The sequence below is a fragment of the Hipposideros armiger genome, unplaced genomic scaffold (assembly GCF_001890085.2).
Source record: "Hipposideros armiger isolate ML-2016 unplaced genomic scaffold, ASM189008v1 scaffold_844, whole genome shotgun sequence".
NCBI lineage: Eukaryota > Metazoa > Chordata > Mammalia > Chiroptera > Hipposideridae > Hipposideros > Hipposideros armiger.
Genome location: NW_017732194.1, coordinates 361,679 through 376,812, shown reverse-complemented (window position 1 = coordinate 376,812; position 15,134 = coordinate 361,679). Strand labels below are relative to the sequence as shown.

At 36.1% G+C, this 15,134-nt stretch overlaps 1 protein-coding gene across 1 annotated transcript in view; it reads right to left on the bottom strand.

Moving 5' to 3' along the window:
- Positions 1-15,134, bottom strand: part of ITGA8 (integrin subunit alpha 8) — a 172,126-nt gene that overhangs the window by 104,709 nt on the left and 52,283 nt on the right. Inside the window, exons 11-12 of the mRNA XM_019629342.1 lie at positions 13,600-13,652; positions 1,138-1,343 (exon numbers count right to left, since the gene is read on the bottom strand). Coding sequence (XP_019484887.1) covers positions 1,138-1,343; positions 13,600-13,652 — 259 coding nt within the window. The remainder of the gene's footprint in view (positions 1-1,137; positions 1,344-13,599; positions 13,653-15,134) is intronic.

The following is a 15,134-nucleotide window of genomic DNA, read 5'->3' as shown; positions in this document are numbered from 1 at the left end:
GAAAGGGCACTTATAAGCCATTCAAATTCCTAACTTGAAGAACCACAACCCTAAATTAAGAATTTAATACTACTTTACTGCAAACATTGAAGCTTTCAGCTGAAATTTACAAATCAATTAAATTTCAGCATCACCTCTACATAACCCCTATAGGTTAATCAGAGGGCAATATACTTGCTAATATAGCAACAGGTATTTATTTGTCTTGACTCTGTACATACAGAAGGTTCTCTATTTCTCTGAGTCACTAAATCCAAATATGAATTTTAAAAATTACTGCTGCCTGTATTAAGAGCTGTTATATGACACCCTAAATCAATGTGAGAAAATTTCTATGTAACAGCTATATTATTCAAAACAAATATTTTAATTTTTTTTGAACTTTAAAATTTTTCAATTATAGTTGACATTCAATATTATATTAGTTTCAGGTGTACAGCATAGTGGTTAGACATTTATATAATTTACGAAGTGATCCCTTCGATTAGCACCCACCTGGCATGATACACAGTTATTACCATATTGTTAACTATATTTTCTATGCTGTATTTTACATTCCCATGACTGTTTTGTAACTACCAATTTGTACTTCCTAATACCTTCACCCAGTCTCCCAACCTCCCTTCCCATCTAGCAACTGTCATTTTGTTCTCTGTATCTATGAGTCTGTTTCTGTTTTGTTTGTTTATTTTGTTCTTTAGATTCTACATATAAGTGAGGTCATATGGTATTTGTCTTTCTCTGTCTGACTTACTCCACTTAGCATAATACCCTCTAGGTCCATGCATATCGTTGCAATGGTAAGGTTTCATTTTTTTATGGCTGAGTAATATTCCATTGTATATATGTACCACATCTTCTTTATGCAATTGTCTATTGATGGACACCTAGGTGGCTTCCATATCTTGGCTATTGTGAATAATGCTACAGTGAACATAGGGGTGCATATAACTTTTCGAATTAGTAAAACATATATATTTTAAGTTGCCATGAGATTTTTTATGCTTTATTAAAAACCAATAATAACTGTGCCAAACACAACATTGTGCATACTTCAAAATGTCCATTGTTTCCTTCATGCCGCAGAAATGTAAAATTATGACACATAAACAATGTCCACACATTGGTGTAAATTACCATTGTATCCATCTTGGTTCAGGTCTCCTAAGTGTGCCACAGCGCTGCCGAATCTTCCAAAAACCTCAGTGCCTGCGAGGACTTGCGGGTCTCCGAAGATGAGAGCGCTCACTTGCATATACAGGTAAACTTGCCCTACTTCTCTAGGGTTACTCTCAAATTCGCGTTCCATGAAGAGAGGCGCCCCAATCAATATGTCATCCATTCTGTAAGATCCAAAGAGAGAGGTCAGCGCACTGGCAGACATGAGGCTCTTTTTGGTACATTTAAAATCAACTCAGTCAGTACATTTTCAATGATATTCTTCCTTTTGCAAGGGACATTTTACAATCATCCTCTTCCTTTCATTGTTCGGTTATGTCTACAGAATAGTATGCGGTAAGAAAATCAGAGTTGTTAAATGATCACATTGAACTTTTTAACTATGTTAAAGGTGACTACTTTAAGAAAACCACAGATATCTCACCCTTATTCAGCTTTTGATGCATTTCCAGAAACTAGTTACACAAGTAAAATATATCAAAATACCTAAATAGATTTTTCTAAAAGTGGATTCGAGGTTGTCCAGAATTTATATGACTATATGTTTAAATTATGTTTTCTTACAGTAATAATGTTTAAAATACATGTGTTCTCCTCTTTCTTGTTGTTACTTTTATTTAAATAAAACAGAGGCCAGAGAGGGTTATAGTGCAGGCTAGAAAGATAAAAAGTAAAATTTTCATTCTAAAGGAGACTTTATAGGTTTTTTTGTAAATGTAGATATTATTATAGTAGGGAACTAATAGATACCTTTTAAGGTTGAAAAAAATTCAAGGAACAGACACTTAATCAGATCATTTAGAGATAAAGACATAACCAACAAGAGGATGAAAAACAAAAATGGTTAGAAGTATTTCCTTTACAGAGCCAGATGGCACAAAGAGGAATAAAACAGAGTCGTCTAGGTTATTTGTTTTTTTAAAAACATGCACATGTATTATTTTTATTTAAAAATTTTTAAGAAAAGTCACATCAACCAAAATTCTTAATTTGATCTGTACTGAATGACCTCTACAGAAATTTGCCTGAAGATGTCCCTATCCTGGGAGATGCAATAATCTGAATGACTTCAGGCAGAACTACAAATCTGCATGTGACTTTCATGCCTGTGTAGATTAGGTAATGTGCAGAAGTTTGCCAAGGAAACTAATTACTAAAATATTATCATTCATCTAAAAGGCAAGGATGAGGTGGGAACAGTTACTGAGTAAGATACCTCCTCTACAGCATCTGTAAGACATTGCAACATCACTCTAACCCACCCCTCTCTCCAACTTCTTGACTTCCTTGTGGTGTTCATCTGCTGTCTATTTCTTTGTATAATTCAATAGATATCCTGTGTGCTGACTATATTCAAGGTACTGTGGTAAGTGGTTAAAGAATACAATGACTATTAGGCCAATTCTGTTCCTAATTAATATACAAGTGAGGTCAAATTGCTACTCATATAACTATAACAAGGCAGAGTGGGAAAAAGAATGAGTGATCCAAGCTAACTGCTGGGGGTACTTGGAAGGCATTAACAAAGGCTCAGGGAGGAGATGGCATTGGATATGGGTGGGACTCTGACTGCTCAATCTAGAGGCAGGCTTTCCAGGTGGTGGTGCAGTGAGCCAAGGCGAGTGTCCCTGAGTGGAATCAGGGAACAGTGAGTGTGGTCCATGCAAGTGGGTTCTGTGCTAGACGGATGCCAATGACTAACTAGAAAAGTAAAATATAGGAAGAATTAAAAAAAATTCAATAATACAAAATAGCAATAATAACAACAGATAACAATAACATAAAATGTAATATTGTTATGTATATTATGTAACATCATATATTATTTTATATATAATCAATATTCTGTGAATATCATATATAATATGAACACCAAGAAAACAACCCATTAAAAACTGGGTGAAAGATCTGAATAGATGCCTCATCAAAGATGATATACAGATGACAAATAAGCATATGGAAGGATGCTCAATATCATATGTCATCAAAGAACTGGAAATTAAAACAACAATGAGATGCCACTACACACCTATCAGAATGGCCAACATCCAAAACACTGACAACACCAAATGGTGGCAGGGATGTGGAGCAACAGGAACTCGCATTCATTACCGGAGGGAATGCAAACTAGTGCAGCCACTTTGGAAGAGAGTTTGGTGGTTTCTTATAGAACTAAATATCCTCTTACCGCATGGTACAGCAATTGCACTCCTTAACATTTACCCAGACGAGTTGAAAACTTATGTCTACATAGAAACCTGCACATGAATGAATGTTTATAGAAGCCTTATTCAGAATTGCGGAAACTTGGAAGCAACCAAGAGATCTTTCAGTAGGTGAATGGATAAACAAATTGCAGCACGTCCAGACAAAAACGCTGACAGCACCAAATGCTGGCGAGGATGTGGAGCAAGAACACTCACTCACTGCTGCTGGGGATGCAAAATGGTTCAACCACGTTGGAAGAACAGTCTGGCAGCTTCTTACAAAATTAGACATAGGTTTTCCATGTGACCCACAATCACTCTCCTAGGTAGTTACCCAAAGAAGTTGAAGCCTTATGTTCACACAAAAACCTGAACTTGCCCAAAATTGGAAGCAATCAAGTATTCTTCAATAGAATATCTATTGAATGGATAAACAAACCCTGGTACATCATACAGTGGAATATTGTGTGGCAATAAAACAAAATGAACTATCAAGCCCCGAAATAACATGGAAGAATTTTAAATGTTGATTACTAAGTGTAAGGAGCCAGTCTGAAAAGGCTACATACTGTGTGATTCCAAGTTTCCTGCATTTTAGAAAGGCAAACTATAGAGACAGTGAAAAGATCAGGAGTTGGCAGGGGCTGGGTGAGCAGCAGGATGAACGGGTGAAGCACAGAACATGTTCAGGGCATGAAACCATTCTGCATGATACTACAGGGGGTACACGACATGATGCATTTGGTAAAACCCATCAAACTGTGCAACACAAAGAGTGACTCCTAATGTACACTATGCACGTTAGTTAATAATGTATCAACTTGGGTTCATCAGCTGTAACACATGTACCACACCAATGCAAGATGCTAATGCTAGGGAAACTGAGGGCAGAGGGGGCAGGGAGTTTGTATGAACTCTCTCTACTTCCTGTTCAATTTTGTTGTAAACCCAAACCTGTTCTAAAAAAATAAGGTTTATTAATTAAACCAAAAAAAAAAGACAATTAGAAAAGTATGTTGAGCACAGGTGACATGAAAATAGCATGAGTTTTGACATTATACTAATCTAGATTTAGAAAACTGGCTTTGAGTAACTAGCTGTGTCCTATTGAACAAGTTACATTACCTCTAAAATGTGGATAAAATAGAAATGGGCTACTTCATTAGATACATCACTTAAACTCTATGTGTCTCTGCCTCCAAACGTGCACTCGTATACACAGGTTATACAATAGTATTTAATAAATGATAGTTATCATGGAGGCATTAGGCTAACCATTGATGGGAATACATAATATTTTACATTACAAAAATGCAAACCAGAAGAATTCCTGTTGAAAAAGTGAAATGCATTCCCCTTCTCCCCCTCCTGCCTTGTAGGAGCCAGAAACTAGGTAAAACAACGTAACTGTGAGATAGTCTGGGGCTTCGGGCAACTTCTATAATAGGTTCTTGCTGTCTATCCACACCAGATGATATAACACACAAAAAAGCACATTGAGCTGTGACTGGGCCAACCTGTAAGAAAGAAGTGGGGGGCTGTGAAAGGCAGACCCAAGGAATGGCTATTATTTTAGTCTCAGATTCCAAAACATAGGTTGGATTGCTATACTTCTGTAAAATGTTTCTTTCTTTCTTTTTTAATGTTCCAGATACATTTACTTAACAACAAAAACAAAAACTGTTTCCATTGCTTACCATCTGTTTGTGCCTCAGGCACACAGGGGAGCAGAGAGTGGGGCCATTCTAGTCCCTGGCTTCCCTTCCAGGAACCTGGTTGCCTCGCTATCTGATATTATTATTGCCAGTATGAAGAGGCATTTGTTAAAGACCTGATTGTGTGTGTTGCTGTCTTGTAGTTGAAAGATGTCTAAAATCCCTGGTTCCGTATTGTAGAGATTGAGCAGGGCCATTTTCTCATTCTATATAGGAGGGACAATGTCATATAATTGGTCCCTGAAGGGATGAACATGACACGGGACTGACACAGTTGGTCCACTACATTTCCCACTGCCAACACCAAGTCCTAGAAATGGAAAATTAGTCAACCTATCATTGTGAAATACTAGGGAACCCAAGGAATCTTTGGGTTCTTAAAGTATTTTATAATAGCACTGGTTTATTTTTTTAGAAATACGTGTTTCTGGATATTGAAGTGTAAGTCTCCTAAAATGTTCTAAATGCCAAAAAAAAAAGCAAAAGAAAAGAGAGAGAGAGAAAGACATTTGTTCTTAATTTATAATTGTATTGTCATAAGGTTGAGAGACAATAACTGTCTTGGATGCAATTGGTACAATGTGTCTTGTAGAATGTCTTGCACTTGGTGTCAATATTTTTTATATTAGCAATACCATTTAAGAGTCACAATGTATATTATTGTTTGGGCTGGTGTTTTAAAATCTTGGTTTGCAGCTCATTAGTGGATTGTGAAATAAATTTAATGGATCTTGACAAGCAATTTTAAAAAAATGAAATGGAATACAATAGAAAATAGCATTATGTGCATTACACGTAATAAGGTTCCATGAAAATATTGTTCCGTGAAACTTTCGTTTCAGTTATGTGGGCGTGTCCTGAGTTGCAATGTCAAATGTATTTCTTAAGGACCAGGAGGCAAAATAATCATTGAAAAACCACTGCAGTAGGCTGTGTGTGCTATTAGGTTATTTCAAAATTTATTTGTCAAATCTTCCTTTTCTTGAGTATGTCCAATTCAAGTTTAAAGTTTTTAAATATTTATTAGTAAAAATGATTTTCATTGACCTTCTGATAGAATAGTTGTGTAATAGACTGGGTGCCATCCTAAGAGACTATTTATATAGTAATAGCCTGGGTGAGATATAGATTCATATATATATAGATATACATTGATATCAAAAGAACAATGATGAAGAAATAATATTAATGATCAGGTTTTCACCAAAAATCTCTTTGGGTCATGTTAGTGATATGGATGGGATTTAAGTTATTATTTAAAGGGATTTCATAAAAATAGGTTATATATGCTAAATTTAATTTTATCTGAAATGTCTAATATTTAAGCACTGTTTTCTTTAAATCTCTGTGTTGCTTTCACACAGGTTTTATTTGTGTCTCTTTTGTATGTCTAAATCTACTCTAATAATAATACCACGCAAGGCTCAATTTCTCATCTTTCACATGTCTTTTGATACAGAAACATTATAAATGTGTTCCCAAAAAGCAGAGCGTAAACATGATAAAGAGAGGGTGAGATCCAACCAATGAAAACATTCAACATGAAGAATCTGAATTCAAGTTTTCTGTATCCAAATGGTGTTAATGTGTTGATTTCACATATAAACTTTTCTGTTTCTTTTTTCCCCAATAGTCCATATTACATCTAATGCCCTTGACTAATTTTCAGAATGTAGTTACTCATTAAAGAATATAGATTAGGAGGGCTGGCCGAGTGGCTCAGTTGGTTAAGAGCTCACTCAAGAGTGCGAGCTCTGAGCAACAGCGGTTTGAATCCTGGCCTGAGCTGAACTGCCGCTGTTGGCAGGATGGAACAGCTTAAAAAAAAGAAAAAAGAAAAAAAAAGAATATAAATCAGAAACTGATATCTAATCAACTCAATTATTTGTGATAGGCAAGACCTAATACAGCTTATCAATTACAATGTAGAGATCCATTTATTTTACAATTTTCTTATGTTTTATTTTTCAAGAGTTTCTACTTACTCATAATGATCTCTCCTGTTTGAGAGAACATACTTGGACTAACTCTAGCACCAAAACATAGTCACCCAAAAGCTGCTTCCTTTCAAATCAATTTTTTTCTAAAATGCTCTCAAGTTAACTAACTGCTATGAATCTCTTTAATGTTAGTTCCGTTTGGCCCTCCAGAGGCTAGAAACAATGCGATGGATTAAATTGTAATTCCGCGAATTTCAGAAATCGTATAAATACTATAACTTTCAAAAGCCATTAGAAAAAATCAGATGTGCTTGTTTAGGCTCAAGATGAAAAACACCATCTCCATTTGTTGTTAAGTTTGTCCAAAAATTCCGAACAGAGTTTACACTGACAGACTTTGTAGCTCTGGCTATCTTAAGATAACTAAACTGAAGTTAATTTCACCAGCTTTGTTTACATTTTCAAAACAGGCACAGGCTTGACAATATCAACCACCAACCAGCATGTATGCAACTGTTTGGTCTCAACTTTTGGAGTCCACTGATAATATCTGAAAATTTTTTTTAAATAAAAAAATTTGAGGTGAAAATTCTCACCAATTTACTTATTTGGTTGCATTACTTAATGACACTATCTTTTTTTTTTTCTTTTTCCCCCTGATGTTGAGATTTTGGAGCATTGGTAGGGACCTTGCTTTTGTCATATAATGGATAGAGAAGATGACATATGCTGTCAAGGAATGTTCCCTAGGTAGCCTCATGCACAATAGCACTTAATTATATCTTGGTTGGGGAAAGGAAAGTCTGTTTCAACCCCACAAAACATGGGGAGTCCTAACTTCTGAACCATAAACAATCAGCTATCCAAGTGATGTTCTTAATCCTATTTTGAGACACTGCACAACATCCACTCAGGTCCAGGGTTTAAAAGAAAAGAGTCAGGCTATAAAAAAAAAGGCTATTGGAAATTAGGACTTTGGGGGAAAAAATGGGAATTAAATATCAATTCTAGTACTGAACTCTGCTGCATGATTAATGCTCTGATAATTCCTTATTCACTGATAAATGCTGGGAAAGCTAGAAAATCCTTTGGAATTTTTTCTTTTAATGTAGCTGTTACACAAATATTTGGTGATAGAAGGAGTACTGACTCTGGGTGGTGAACACACAATGTGATATACAGATGATGTATTACAGAATTGTACACCTGAAACCTATGTAACTTTACTAACCTTTGTCACCCCAATAAACTTTAAAGAAAAACATAGCAGTTACAGACTCTGTAAAATAATTCATGAATCATAACTAGTGACTCAGTAAAATGCATCAGATTAGCATGGATATATTAATTTTTTTATATTAGTATCAGGTATACAACATAATGATAAGTAGTGTGGATGTTTGAGTATAATAAAAAAACCTGATTTTTCTTATATGTCATGACACTAAAAAGTATAACTGAATATTTCTTAATAGTCAGTTATTTTTAGCATCATTAAAGACAATCTTAATGTTCTTTGGCTGAAATAACTTTGAAATTATGATTTTATATTTTTATAAAGTGGAAATAAGACCTTGCTTATGAAAATAATGGAAATTAATAAAATTCACCCTTAATAAACAGGAATGTAGATTGTTACGAACAGCCAAAATACAGTAAAACACATAAAACACATGAAACATACATATACATGTTATTCTTCTACTATAACCCTTAATTAAGGTTATTGGAATCTGTGTATTCTATATGTATATGTATATGTATATGTGTATGTATATACATATATAGACTATGTTTTTACGTATATGTATATAGATATAGATAAGATCTATCTATCTATCTACCATCATCTATCTATCTCTATGATGTATCTATCTCTATAAATCCATAATAGCAGAGAGTAGAGCAGTGGTTACCAGGGGTGGGGAGGTGGGGGGAGGGGAGATGTTGGTCAAAGGGTGCTAAGGTGCAGTTATATAGGATTAATAGGTTCTAGAGATCTAGTGTATGGAATGATGACTATAGTTAATAATATCGTATTGTATACTGGAAATTTGCTATGAGAGCAGATCTCGGGTGCTCTCACTATTCATGTGCACGCATGTGCACACACACACACACACGCACACTCTAAAGGTAACTATGTGATGGGTGGATATATTAATAGATGGATTACACAGATGGATATCATCATTAGCTTGAACACAGTTCATTTCAAGATGTGTGTCAAACATCATGTTGTATACCTTAAATATAAACAATTTTTATTTAAAAAATAAAAATGAAAAATAAAAAATGGTTGCTGGATTTCTTCAGTTCCAAATATACTAGTTTATCCCATTTCCTAACTTTTAAAAGTGAGAGGCATGCCAGTTATTTTACCCACTTACTAGATTGAAAATTCCTAGTAGTTACAGATTATAAACCCTTGAAGACTGAAATTATATATTTTATAGAGCTTAGCAAAGAGTTCTCTGTATATAGTGAAAAAAAGAAAAAAACTTGCTGGTTAAGTCAACAGAAGGTCCAGGAACTAGTCAAGACCTTCCCCTAATTAATGTGTGATCTTGGGCAATTCACTTAACTTTTGTGCCTCAGTTTCCTCATGGATGAATTTTAGGTAGTTTCACTGGATTGTAGTATGAATCATCCTATGTTATTAGATGTCTTATGCACAAAGGCAGTTAAGGAAAAAAAAGTTGTCCGCTAATCATACATCATAAAATTTTGTTACATAATAGCAATATTAGGTTCAACAATAGTTTCGTTGGACAATAGAGATTCCTGCATTTGAAACTGCTAACAAACTGGGGAGACCCAATATATACGCATATATCCAGGAGAACTTTGACATAAGGATTCATGTTTGCTGCAAATACCATATATCCTTAGAATCTCTGCTGGAAATCTGGCCAGAAATTGAGAATGACTAAAGCACTTGTTCTCAAAATGAGGCCACATGTGTCTGACATGGAGCCATCCTGGAGTTTAGGAAAAGTCACTGACACTCACATGAACTGCTGCATTTTTTTTTCTCGTTCTGCTAAGATTTCTGAGGGACTGAAAATGTATGTCTCTTCCCAGATGGGTTGTTTGGTACTTTCCCTGAAGATGAGTACCCACCCAGGGCAGTGAGGACACTGGCTGTCACTGTTAATAGTGGTTTTCTGGCCTCCATCCTGGGATCATGTATAATCCCAGAAACACAAGAGGTTATGTTTTTCCTATTTCTGTCTATTAGAAAGTCAACAATATCAAGTGATTGTTCTAGAAACACAGGTGCTACAAAGACGATGGCAAATTATATCTTCATTACCGTAATCTCAGTCTTCACATGAGTTGTCTATCTTTATTCGGGATAAAAGGTTCTCAGTGGCTTCCTAGCACACTCCTTTTTAATAGGACTCTGAATTTATGGAGCGTCTAAGTAATTAAAAACAGCAAATTATATGCAGACTGAGAATCTGTGGGCACTTTATTTTTAAAAATAGAAATAGTAAGATAATGAATGTATTTTTCAATGCAGTCTAAAGAACTCAGAATATACGGCCTAATAAAAAAAGAAATAATGTGCATAGCAACTTTTAAGAACATAAAAAAAAAAAGACCAAATTATCACTGGAAAATTCCTGTGTTTGTTACTACCATGTTGTTTTGATCGGCAGGAAACCAATGAGGTTCTTTTCGCACAAGTTTTTTTTTTGTTTTCTTAACATGGCAAAAAAAAAATGTACTATAAACATTGTCACAAAACTTTGCTATAGCCTAGAATGCATGTGTTTTCAGGCAGGAGACAGTGCCCTGTAGGGCATATTGTGAAACTGGGGGAAAGCTGAAAGGATTCAAAACTGAGTGAACCATGCAAGGGAACATACTGAGTTAATCTGTGTCCTAAGAAAATGTTCTGTGGCTTCCAGGGACAAGCCCTTGTCCTTGATGTGTCACCATCTGTTGAGAGAGATGTGTCTATGCATATCCCAAAGGCTACAGTGTGACTTTTTGTTTTCCCTAAAGAATGGGCTTTCTAAAATCTGGACAACATGCCAAGTTTAGGACTCAAGTTCTTCTTGAGCAATCTCCTTCCTCAATTACTAAAAGGCTCTGATGACAAATACAGTTCATCCAGGTTGGAAATTGTGAATGGTGAATTGTTACTTTCTTTTCACAACTTAGGCAGCTGAAGATTAAAGCAATTTGATTTTGAATCATCTGCTTCTAGGATAAGATTGGCATTCAAATATACCTTTAAAATGTCTCCAGTGTGGCCATTTTTACTTCCTGTCACTGCTTTTCCTGTGGTCCCAGCTCTGTCCTGTCTCACCTGGCTTGTGGCAATGGGCTCCCGGAAGGCCTCCAGCCGTCAAGACCCTGCACACAGAGCATATCTGCTAAAACCAAAGGTGGAGCAAGCCACCGCCTCACTTGGTATTGTCCAGTGGCTCATGAGAAGAGGTGTCCTTGGAAACAGACTCATCTACCTAGGGCGGAGTCTGGGTGGCACTGTATAAAGCAATTTAGAGGACATGCAGTGCTCACAAACCGTCATGACCTCATTGCTGCCTCTCCCTATGCCTCTCCCTATGTCTTTGATGGTCCTGGAACATGCTAGAAGCTTCTGCCTCAAGGAATTTGAACACACTTCCGGATATATATCATCATGGCTTGCCTCCTCACCTTTTTCAGGTCTTTCCTCAGTTGTAATCTTAGCATCCAGGTCTTCTCTACCTACCTGATTTAAAATCGCATCCCTCCCCATACTCCCTATGCCCCTTCTATTTTTGTTTTTGCAAGTTAAATGAATAGACTTTATTTTTTTAGAGCAATTTTAGGTTCAAAGCAAAATTGAGCAGAAAGTACAGAGAGTTCCCAGGTACCTCTCCAGCCCCCCATACACGACCTTCTCCGTTATCAACATCCCCACCTGAGTGGTTCATTTGGTACAACCGATGAACCTACATTTACACATCAAATCACCCAAGTCCATAGGTTACATTAGGGTTCACTCTTGGTGTTGTACGTTCTATGGGTCTTGACAAATGTATGACATGTACCCACCATTATAGTGTCACGCAGCATAGTTTCACTGCCCTAAAAGCCCTCTGTGCTCCAGCTATTCATCCCTCTCTCCCCCAATCTCTGGCAACCACCGATCTTTTTACTGTCTCCACAGTTTTGCCTTTTCCAGAATGTCACACAGTTGAAATTATGCAGTATATAAACTTTTCAGTTGGTTTCTTTTACTTAGTAATATGCATTTAAGTTTTCCTCCATAGCTTTTCATGGTCTGAAAAATCATTTCTTTTTAGCACTGAATAATATTACATTGTCAGCATGTACCACAGTTCTATTCACCTACTGAAGGACATTTTGGTTGCTTTCAGCCCATCTATTTTTTTTCCTACATAGTGCTCATCACCATCTAACACACTTCTGGCTTGACTTGTTCACTTTTTGCCTGTAGCTTCTAAACCTCCCCAACTTTAGTATATATAGCCTTTATGAGGGTTATATTTGTATTTTGTTCTCTGCTATATATCCCAGCACATAGAACAGTACTAGTGTATAGTCGATACTCAGGAAATATACATTCAATGAAAGAATATTAAAAAGGTATTTTCGAAAAGGTACAAAAGTTACTAAATGTATCTCTAATCATATGCCAGCACATAATGTATAAAGTGCATTTCTAGCTTTACGCAGGTCACAGCTAATGTCTGTCAATGATGAATGTCAAGTACTTAGCCTGGATCCTAGAACACAGTCAGGATTCTTCAGATATTTGCTTTCTATAAAAATGTGAGCTCTGTGAGAGGAGAAACCTATTCTGCCTTACTCACCACTATATTCTGGCCACCAAGAACAATGCCTGGCATATAGTAAGTGCTCCAACAAAATTAATTTGATGGATAATCAGTTCATCTCAATTTATTAATTTTCTTATTTGGTTATTTGTTTATCTGTCAGTTAGGTGCTTTTAGTGAATCAAAGAGATGTGTAATAATAATTTATTTTTGAAGTAATGACTTAAGCTCAACCATAATTTATCATGCTGTTTGGTCCACGTTCAATTGTACTTTACTGCTATAATCTTAAAAACAAATAACATTATTATTTCATCTCCTCTATCGATGTTTACTAGTATGTTGGTTAAAGCAATGTCAGGAGGAAAAAAATACTTATTTATGTGCAAATGTTTTATGAATGTATCATGTGCTAAGGGGAGAAGAGAGAGACAGATGATCAAATTGTTCAATAGCTATGGATTTTGAATGGTCAAGGACTATTCAATTCATAAAACTGAAGACAAAATGAAGTAGAATAGTACTTTTCTAGAAGTAGAAAATTGCCGGGAAATCTCAGTAAAGGCATAAACTAGGATGACAGAGGATCCTTTAGTAGATGTATCCTCTTGCCCTGAATGAAAAAAAAAAAGTTAAAACAAGAGAGCCTCTATCTTGTCGAGGAAGTATAGAAGGATGTATGTCATCAAGGAAGAAATATAACATTTTTATAAATGAATATAATACATGGTGACTGAGGAAGTTCTTATTCACTTACCCATCGTTGTTAACATCAGATACTGCAACCGTATATCCAAAATAAGATGCCATCTGCAAAGGAAAACCATAAGATGACATATTTTGTGTTAAAAAAACCCTCATTTTTATAGTCATGTCTAAATTTTTCCTGAAAGATTAATCTCATTGCAGCACATTTGTGCATTTAAATTCACAGACTGTTGGACGTGGACAGTCTTGCAGTCATTTAGTCTAACCCCTGACCCAGTGCATAATTTTCCCCTCAATACCCCTGACGTCTGCGTGGCCATCCTCTGGCGATGTTCAACAATCAGCCCATTCAATCTGTGCTCTCAGTTATTAGAACGTTCTTTGCTAAACACTGGCCCATCTATAACTACGAATCCTTAATCCTACCTACTTCTGCAGTCTTGAACCTCACAGAGAAAATCTAATTCCACTGCCATACAAAATCCCATATGGAAATATTTTCAGCTGGTTCACCATCCTGGCCCCTCTTTACTAGAGATACCAAGTGTGATACCAAAAAAAAGATCAAACACTGACAGGAGGAGAATTCAGTAGGAGGTACACGCTGTGCTTTGGGCTCCTTATATCAATGAAGTGTAAAAAGCGTTTAAATTCGGGGCAATACCACATTTCAGTATTGTTTCATAATGAGTTTATCATCAACTGAGGCTCTTAAGCCTTTCTGAGTATAACTAATCAGGGTGCCATAATCTTCTGCATATTCGAGCTCTTAAACTTTTGTTTTTCAACCTGTGCTTTCAAGGTGTATAATCTTTTTTGATTTGGCCCATCATTTCAGCTTGCCAAGTCTGTATTTTGCCATCCAATGCTTTAGCTAACTTAGCCACTCATCATCTACTAATTTAATCAATCTACAATTTGCTAGAAAGTGTGCTCCACAGAAGGCAGAGACTTTGGTCTGTGTTGTTCACCCTTCCATAAGCACTGCGTGACCAGGGCCTAGATTAAAGTGGATGCCAGTACTCTCTGCAGAGAGAATGATGAGTTAACAAGTGTCACACAATGATTCAATTTTCCCACCTCTTCTCTATTCCAAACATATCCTGTGTGAAATTCTTATTCCTAGTGTAATGTTGTGTGGCCTTTACTCAGAGGAATTTCATCTATGACGTATTAAGCTCTGAGGATCAAGGTTGCAGAATTAGGTGGCATTGAGGACGAGAAGTTCTAGAAAGGCCAAATTATTTAACAATGTTAAAAAGCTTCTCATGATAAAATGAATCTGAGCAAAGGAGAAATCTTGCTAAATTTTCATTAAACCATTAATTATCACCACTTGGGAACAGTGTTCAAAATTCATAAATCCATCCAACTTCACTATCATCCCAGCCTTATTTCTCCATATTCACCATGAGAGTATCAGAAGAGACGTTGTTAAATGCTTTGTTGAAAATTGCAGAATAATGGATAAACTAAAGCCCCAGTTTGAGGGGGAGGAAATGTCAAAAGTGCTCGGTGTTCATTGAAAAACTCTGTTAATCAAAATTGCTTGACAAATGGGCCGGCTGAGTGGCGCGTTGGTTA